Source organism: Cebus imitator, unplaced genomic scaffold (genome assembly GCF_001604975.1).
Source record: "Cebus imitator isolate Cc_AM_T3 unplaced genomic scaffold, Cebus_imitator-1.0 Scaffold61, whole genome shotgun sequence".
NCBI classification, from domain to species: domain Eukaryota; kingdom Metazoa; phylum Chordata; class Mammalia; order Primates; family Cebidae; genus Cebus; species Cebus imitator.
The window spans coordinates 4,588,889-4,598,257 of record NW_016107376.1 but is presented as its reverse complement, the minus strand read 5'-3'; the positions used below and the strand labels follow the sequence as shown (position 1 = coordinate 4,598,257).

The window sequence follows — 9,369 nt, the reverse complement described above, 5'->3', positions numbered from 1 at the left end:
AAAAAAAAAAAAAAAAAAAAAAAAAAAAAAAAAGTGCTGACTCATGAATACTGAAGATTTGCTAAGGGCTTACTGAGCTCAGGCTTGAGCTGCCACAGACCCCAATGCTAAGACTCAGCAAGGGTTTTGGCCCAGGAAACCTGAAACAGCATGTCTGTTTAAAAAGTAGAGGCTACTATGTTGCTATGTTGCCCAGACTGGTCTCAAACTCTTGGCCTCAAGGGATCCTCCCATCTTGGCCTCCCAAAGTGCTGGGATTATAGGTGTGAGCCATCACACCCAGCCGTGAACACACCATTCTTGCCTCTTCCAGATGAGCAGAGGACTCAGATTCTGGGACAGGTGCAAAACCCGAAGGGCCCATGCTCACTTCAAACTACCACAGCCGTGCATCTATGCACGGACTAACAACTGAAACTATATGTTCCTGAAATGGACTGAAGGTCAGAGTTGATGTTTCCACCATCATTCTCCAAGGTGGCCTCCACGGCAGCTTTAGAAAAGTGAAAAGGCTGTATTGCAAGTGCTCCTTAATTCTTACAGAAAAGTTGCTTTTCATTCTCACGATATATACTGCCAAAAAACATCAGGAATATCTGAGTGAGACTAAGAACGATCCTTGAAGTTAAAACCATCTGTATTTGGGAGTTCTGTCCAATCCACTCATTTCCCTCAGTTCTATGCACACTGGGGTAACTCACCAGTATTTTTGCAGGGCTTTGTCTGTGGAATTCAACCACAGGCACATCCCTCTTCCTGACAAGGTGGGGAATGGTAGAGTTTCGCAAAAAGGCGCTGAGCTCAGGGGTGTCCTCTGGGGAGGCAGCAGGCTGCAAAAACAAAGTGGGAGATACCATGTACAAATGCATGAACAGTTGCTACATTTTCATTAGCCTTGAACTCTATGCATTTTTTTTTCTCAATGGAATATGATTCACATGAGAATCCAGACATATTGTGATTACCAGCAGTGTGTTTGACAGTGACATGACCTGCACATACAAGGAACGAGCTTTTCCACTCTCCAATGACAGGAATTCATGAAGCATGGGCAATGCATTCCCAGGAAGTTTATCTTGCAAGGAGAAGATTTTAAGCAGAAGTCATTTCCCCATAAGGATAGAAAACATGCAGGTGACGTTTCAGACATGAGGCATTCTTCTCTCATCACTTTTCTCTCATTGTATAGTGGGGCCAGTTAAACTGAGGAACATTCTGTATGGGGAGATGAATCCTGAGGTGATAGAAATGTGAGGTGCCAACCTCATTTGGGGAAACAGCCTGATGTGGTCAAGGACCCGACATCCACATGGCTGAACACCACGTTCCTGCGCTCCTTTAGAAAACTCTGCCCTGATGAAAATGACTTTTCCAAAGCATGCTACATGCCCACGGCACTGCAATGGAGTCTGTTTTCAGCCACAAGTTTGTTTTGTAAATGTTCTAGAACTTACTATTTTGTCTCAGGTTCCATGCTGGGTCTGTCTGCTGGCTGGATAAATATTTTGAGAATTCCAATAAATCACACAGAATATCCCATTAACATTCTTTATTTTAGACCCACTGAATACAGAGACCTAATTTTCTGCTCCCCACTCCCACCCTTGAGAATCATGACTTCTTTTACACAGTTTCTCTTTGTAGTCACAGGAGCAATAATAGTATGCTCATCTCTATGGAACGAAGAAAGAAATTTCTACATTGCAGATGTAGGCTGAATCACAAAAGATGAAATGAAAGTGCTCAGTTACACCATGAAATCCAGAAAAAAACTACCAGACAGAAGGATGGAGTCCAGACTCCCTAGTGTGGCATGCACAGGTCCTCGCATGCTGGCCTTGGCCAGTTTCTCCAACCTCTTCTGTCACCAAGAGCCCTAGGTCCCAAGCTCCAGCATGCACAACTGCTCTCTAGTCTGGACAGCCCTAGGCACACTCACTGAGCCTCTGTTTGATGTTCTGTGCACTTGGTCAGCGGCCCATCTGTGCCTATCCCGCTGTACCTCAATTGCCTGGTAGCTGATCTGCACTGCCCAATGAGAAAATGCAAAACCCAAAGCACAGAGTCACTTACAGCCTCCCAGAAAACAGGGAGATAAAGATGATCTGGAGAGGAAAGCTAAGGCAGGGAAATCAGTTGTAGGAGGTAATCCAGGAAAGTGGCTTTTACAGAAGCCTGAGGAAAAGAAAGTTGCAAAAATAAGAGAGTGACAAAGAATGCCAAATCCTGCAGAGGAGTAAAGAAGGACAAAGACCTTTATGCACTAACTTGGAAATTGTGTCATGTCCTTTGCAGGGACATGGATGGAGCTGGAAACCATTATCCTCGGCAAACTAACACCAGGAACAGAAAACCAAACACTGCACGTTCTCACTTGTAAGTAGGAGTTGAACAATGAGAACACGTGGACACAGGGAGGGGAACATCACACACTGGGGCCTGTTGGGGTTGGGGGGGGCAGGGGCTGAGGGAGAGAGAACATCAGGAAAAATAGCTAGTGTATATTGGGCTTAATACCTAGGTGATGGGTTGACAGGTACAGCAAACCACCATGGCACACGTTTGCCTCCGTAATAAACGTGCACATCCTTCACATGTACCCTGGAACTTAAATTACATTAAAAAAGAAATTATGGGCCAGGTTTATGCCTGTAATCCCACCATTTTGGGAAGCCAAATCAGGAGGATCTTGGCTTGAGGCCAGGTGTTTGAGACCAGATTGGGCAACATAGTGAGACCTCATTGCTAATAAAGAAAAAAAAAAAATTAGCCAATGTGGTGGTACAAGCCTGTAGTCCCAGATACTTGGGAGGCTGAGGCAGGAAGATCATCTAAGCCCAGGAGTTCAAGGCTGCAGCGAGCTATGATCGTGCATAGTGAGCTATGATCGTGCCACTGCATTCTCAGCCTGAGCAACGGAGTGAGACCCTGCTTCTAAAAAAATAAAAATAAAAAAAGAACAAAATTACAGATGTCCTTTTATGAGGAGAGATTGGTGGAGGTAGAAATTCAACTGCAGTAGCTCAAAAGTAAATGGATTTTAACAAATGGATAATATTGAAAAAGGTATGAAATTAAATCCTTCTGTTCTTATATTAAATTCCCTATGGCTCAGAGACAAGATGAGCCTTGTCCCCCAAATAAGGCATCAGAACAAAATATTGATGTTTGTAGCAACACTATTTATAATAGAGAAGAAAAAGAGTAATAGTAGCCTAACACTTTGCAGGCATATATAGGTTACTGATTAAATAATTTATATTTATACAAAAACTACTGGACAGGTTTTAAAAATGAAGCTCCATTGGAATTTAAAAAGATACAAGATATTAATAAGGGGAAAAGACAGGTTTACAATAGCATATGTAATAAGATTGTATTTTTAATAAAAATGGATATATCTGACATTGCATGTCTATAAATAGAAAAAATCTGAACCGGCAGTCCTCAAAGTGTAAGGGTGGTAGAGATCTGATGATATTAAGGAAGTTTTGTTTATTTCTATTTAGGTATGATAATAATGTTATAGATTTTTAAGGGTCTCTTTATTTATTTATTTTTTATATCTATAGACAGTGTCCCACTCTGTCACTCAGGCTGGAGCACAGTGGGTACAATCGTAGCTCATTTCAGCACAGTGGTCCTCCTGCTTTAGCTAGGACTACAGGCACATCCCCTCACACCTGGTGAATTTTATTTCTGTAAAGACAGAGTCTTGCTATGTTGCCAAGGCTGGTCCTGAACTCCTGGACTCAAGTGACCCTCCTCCCTCAGCCTCCCAAAACATTGAGATTACAGGTGTGAGCCATTGTGCCTGGCCGTGTCTCCTTATTCATTGGCAATACATGTAGTCATAAAATGTTTATGGATGAAGTGGAAAAATAAGTTAATGCGTAAATAAATGGAAAAAACAGTAAACAGGCGATAACACCATTAGATATTTAAAATGCTCTTCTTTATGTTTTTACATATTGCCTTATACTTATGGTGAGCATTTAGCATTTTTAACATTAAAATTATGAACAATGTACAAAAATGTAAAATTGTAAAAAAAAAAAAAAGTAAGTGAGAAATGAAGAAGTAAGGATAGCAAGTACAGCTTGACTACAAATGGAAGGGGAAAGAGGACCATTCTTGGAAGAGAATACAAAGTCAAGTTGCTGCACTCACTGTTTGGAAGATGGGAGAAATTTAACAAAGTTCACAGAACCCAAGGAATGCCCACGGGGAGAAGAGGCTGAGGATACGGGAAATGGGGATACTTGATGTAGTAAAGTTATATCATGGAGCTGGAGGAATAAGCCTCCTTCCTCTGGAAGTGTTAGAAAGAAATTCAGGATGGGAGAGAGATGATTAGGAGATGCATGTGTGCGGTGGGAGGCGTAATAGTCCATTCTTACACCGCTATTAAAGAAATGCCCGAGACTGGGTAATTTATAAAGGAAAGAGGTTTAATTGACTCACAGTGCTGCCTGGCTGGAGAGGCTTCAGGAAACCCACAATCATTGCAGAAGGTGAAGGGGAAGCAAGGCACCTTCTTCACAAGGTGGCAGGAGGGAGAATGAACACAGGAGGAATTACCAAACAGGTATAAAAACATCAGATCTCGTGAGAACTCACTCACTATCACAAGAACCTGCCGGAGGAAACCGCCCCCATGATCCAATTACCTCCACCTGGTCTCTCCCTTGACACATGGGGATTATTGGGATTGTAATTCAAGATGAGATTTGGGTGGGGGCACAAAGCCTAACCCTATCAGGTGGGGAGGGGCTCGGGATGGGGAAATGGATCATTTGAAGATTCTCTTGTTTTAAGACCACCTCCTAAGAGTAATGATAGAGCTATTGCGTAGGAAGGACAGAGAGAGCGGTGAAGCTTTAGACAAGGCAATGAGGAAGATGGGGAAGAGCGATCATCACAACAGCAGATGCTCCTGCGACCCTGGCTGCTCTGTGAGCATGCGCGGACATCAGTCTTTCAAGGCGCCGTCAGGCTATGGGGTAGAGAATCCAGGCTGTGGAACTGTGCATGACTGAGATTTTTCAGGACAGGGACTTGGAAGGATACTAGAAACAGGGGGTTATGGGGGCTTATAAAGGCGCGTTTCAAGTAACTCATCATGGGGTCCAGGCTTGATAGGAAAGAAGTTATGGCCAGAGGAAGTCCCGAGAGTGGGATGGGGTAACTGAGTCAGAGAAAACATTTATGCCAGGGAAGAAAAAGTTTCTTGAAGAGAACAATTGAGACCATTATAAAAATAGGAGATTGAATTGGAGGAGAAAGGAAAGTTGAGTTGAATGTCTTGGAGGCAGGGTAGTTTGAAGTGTTGTTGAAGACCAGTGGCTGAAACCCTGGAAGATGGAGTGCGTGAACCGGAGGGGAGGCCTTGGATAGGCAAGCCCTGTCAGCGCTGGGACATCTCAGGGCCAGGGCAGGGCCTGGCACAGTGAGGAGGAGGAGAAGCCCCACAGTTGATCAAGGATGCTGTTATGTTTTGGATATTTGTCCTCCCAAAACTCATGTTGAGTTTTAATTCCCAGTGTGAGAGGTGGGGACTGGTAGGAGATGGTGGGGTCATGGGAGTGTATCCCTCATGAATTGCCTTGGGCCGTCCCATTGGTGGTAAGTGAGCTTCTACTCTGAGTTCCTACAATTTAGTTGTTTAAAAGTGTGTGGCACTCCCAGCCCCACCCACTCTCTCTCTCTCTCTTGCTCCTGTTTTCGCCCTGTGAAGTGCCTACTCCCCACTCTGTCTTCTGCCATGAGTAAAAGCTCCTTCAGTCCTCCCAGAAGCCAAGCTGGTACCAGGACCATGCTTCCTGTACAGCCTGCAGAACCGTGAGCCAATTAACCTTCTTTTCTTTATAGATTACCCAGTATTTGGTATTTATAGCAAGGCAAGAATGGCCTGATACAGATGCTCAATGATCGAGGATCTGATAGAACAATTTTTATGGCATAAGATAAAAAGTGAGCTTAGACAGAAAATTAAGAATTGTGGAAATCGCTAGCTAGAATTCCCTCATATGTTTTCTATGACATACTATGTGGGTATACATGTAGATTTTCCTTTGAGATGAATCATGTGAATTTTTTTTATAGGTCATTGACAATTATGTTACAGAGTTGAACTCTGTAGTTAACTAAACTACAGAAAAGAGGCACTAGAAAGAACTAGGAACGACTCTTTATTCCCAAGCTATAGCCTATTATGATTAGCAGTATACACTAATAATAGTGGTAAAACAATAGCCCAAAGGCCCAGGTGCGGTGGCTCCCACCTGTAATCCCAGCACTTTGGGAGGTCAAGGTAGGCAGATCACTTGAGGCCAGGAGTTCGAGACCAGCCTGGCCAACATGGCAAACCCCATCTCTACCAAAAATACAAAAATTAGCTGGCCTGGTGGTGGTGCACACCTGTAATCCCAGCTACTCAGGATGCTGAGGCAGGAGAGTTGCTTGAACCTGGGAGGCAGAGGCTGCCATGAGCCAAGATAGTGACATTGCACTCCAGCAGCCTGGGTGACAGAGTGAGACTGTCTCCAAAAAAACCAAAAATCAAAACAAAACAATACCCTGAAGAAAACTCTTTAACTTCCTGTGTTTTCATCAGATATATCTTGTGTACAAATAAAGAACATGGCCTATTGAGGTAAATTGTCATTCACAAACATTTGTAAGTGGTCTCTCAATAAAACACAGGGCTTACTTTGAGCTAGAGAATGAGAGCATCACATGGCAGGGGTTGATGGAACACATCTCTTTCTTTTGTGACACTGTTTTACATATAGAGGAATGGCACTCTTAAACACCATAGTCAAAAGGTCTCCAAATAGCTTGCAAACCCGCTTTCTGAAATGGCATTCCAGAAATTATTTTATGAAAAACAAAACAAAAAGCAAGGAAGAAGTTATCCAAGAAATGTAAACAACAGTTAAAGCCCATTTTCTCCATGAACATTTGGAGTCTCTTTCACAATTGACCATGAAGCCACAGGCCATGGCTTCCTAGTGAGGGTGGAGGAGGCTGGCCTTTAGCACCCATGATAGGCAGACGGTTCCCAGGACAATTTGGGAAGTGCTAGGAGAAGCTGGTGGTAACCACGAAAAATGTCTTCTGCAGAACAAATGAAAATGACTTCTTTCTGCAATAAGGAAATAACTGTTGGTAAACATGTTTCTTTCCACAGCTGCTACTCAGAATTTGGCTCCAACAGGAATTTCTGATTTTCATAATTCCTTACCCAACTCTTCACTGTGGCATAGATTTAAATTTATGGATTAAAGGGATACTGTGCAGCCAAAATGTGCAATACAGTTGGAAGTGCAGCCTTTGAAGAAAGGGGTTGGGTGAAATTAGATTAAGGGCCCTGTGAAGCTAAACGAAAGCAATGCACACTGTCTTTTTCTTGTTGGTAATTTGTTTTTGCATTTCAGATATTCCTAGCACAAAAGAACCAACAGACAACTCTCATGTACTTTGCCTATAATTATACCTACGTGGAGACAAGGCCAGGGGGTCAGTCCACCATGTAATTTTCTTTAAGACACGAATGTTGAGGATTTGTAGGGAAAGAAAAACTCCACTTTTTTTTTAACCTCCTGAAAAGTTCATGCAAAACATAACTAAAAGAGTCAACTCACTATATATGCAAACCTGAAGACCATCTCAAAGAGAAGATAAAAATCTCAGAATGTATAATTCTGTCTTTGGTGGTCAAGAATTGGATCTTCAAGCACCCTATTATTATTATTATTTTTTTTTAAATCTGGTATCTGCTATGTAGCTATTCAGGCATGTTTAAGAGTAAAAGGCGAATACAATTCCTCTATCAGAGGTAGCATTCCCATAAGAAAGAGAAAGTATACCTAGGACAGACTGGCCAGGTCCAGGGGCAAGCTATAGATGTCACTAGCTCATCACAATTGGAGAGGCAGTAAATTAAAATTGGCTACTGTTCTCCTGATCAGACCTTCTGAAAGGTCTGGGAGGAGAGTTTATAGAGGACAGCTGAGCATTAAAGCAGCAAGTAACAGACATCAAGTAATGCTTTAGCTAGGAGGTAAGTTACAGCTCCTGAGGTCAACACTCTCAAAATCATTCAAAAAGAAATCAGCAGTTAATGGTAAAGATATACTAAAGCATCTCCATCTTTTCATGTCTTGATTTTTTTTTTTTTTTTGTCCTGAGATAGAGTCTTGCCCTGTCACTCAGGCTGGAGTGTAGTGACACGATCTCACTAACTGCAACCTCCACCTCCTGGGTTCAAGCGGTCCTTCCTCATCCTTCCAAGTAGCTGGGATTACAGGTGCCCACCACCATGCCCAGCTAATTTTTGTATTTTTAGTAGACACAGCATTTTGCCATGGTTGCCAGGCTGGTCTTGAACTCCTGACGTCAAGTGATTCTCCTGCCTTGGCCTCCCAAAGTGCTGGTATTACAGGTATGAGCTACTGGCCATATGTTTTGATTTTTAAGAGTGTGTATGTGTGTGTGTGTGTGTATGAGAGAGAGAGAGAGAGAGAGAGAGAGAGAGACAGAACCAAGAACTTTTGTGCTAGGAAGTGCCTGCATTCTGAATAAAGGAAAACCGGTAAACAAAGACAGGAAGAAAGAAAGTACACTTCAGGATAAGACACAACCAGGCTAATATGCCAAACCACTGTCTGTGGACCCACTTATTCTAAAACATAACTCTAAAACTCATCCCTAATAAATGGATTGTTTCTGTGTCTCTGCTTTCCACGTTTGTACTATCTGGTTGTAATTTGGACTTCCCATGGGACTGGTCTGGTTCAGGAGACATTCTCGGCGGCAGCCTCCAGATTTCCATGGCACTGACAGCAGTTTTTACAAACAGCATTGGCTTTCTCTCATGTTAAGCTCTTCTTTGTCTATGGACTCTTTTAGGCCACTTTTATCTCAGGATTGTTTTCTTGAACTTGGGCCCAAAATGGTGTTCCATGGTCTTAACACAAGTGATATGTGGGCATCTTATTGGTTTTCCTCTCCTGGGTACAGTCTGACATCTAAGCCTGTTTCTGCTGCATCTCACACTTGGCTATTTATTACAAAATCTTGTCAACTAAAGAAAAATCCTAGGCCAGGCATGGTGGCCCACACCTGTAATCCCAGAACTTTGGGAGGTTGAAGTGGATGGATTGCCTGAGCTCAGCAGTTGGAGACCAGCCTGGGCAACATGGCAAAAGCCCATCTCTACAAAAAAAAAAAGATATAAAAATTAGCGAGGCAGGGTGGTACAAGCCTGTAGTCCCAGCTACTTGGGAGACTAAAGTGGGAGGATCGCTTGAGCCTCAAGGCAGAGGTTGCCCCGGGCAGAGATAGCACCACTGCACTCCAGCCCAT

At 43.0% G+C, this 9,369-nt stretch overlaps 1 protein-coding gene across 1 annotated transcript in view; it reads right to left on the bottom strand.

Moving 5' to 3' along the window:
* ITGA8 (integrin subunit alpha 8) overlaps positions 1-9,369 on the bottom strand; it is a 187,320-nt gene that overhangs the window by 34,176 nt on the left and 143,775 nt on the right. The window contains exon 26 of the mRNA XM_037739048.1: positions 702-830. Within this exon, the coding sequence (XP_037594976.1) occupies positions 702-830 (129 nt within the window). The remainder of the gene's footprint in view (positions 1-701; positions 831-9,369) is intronic.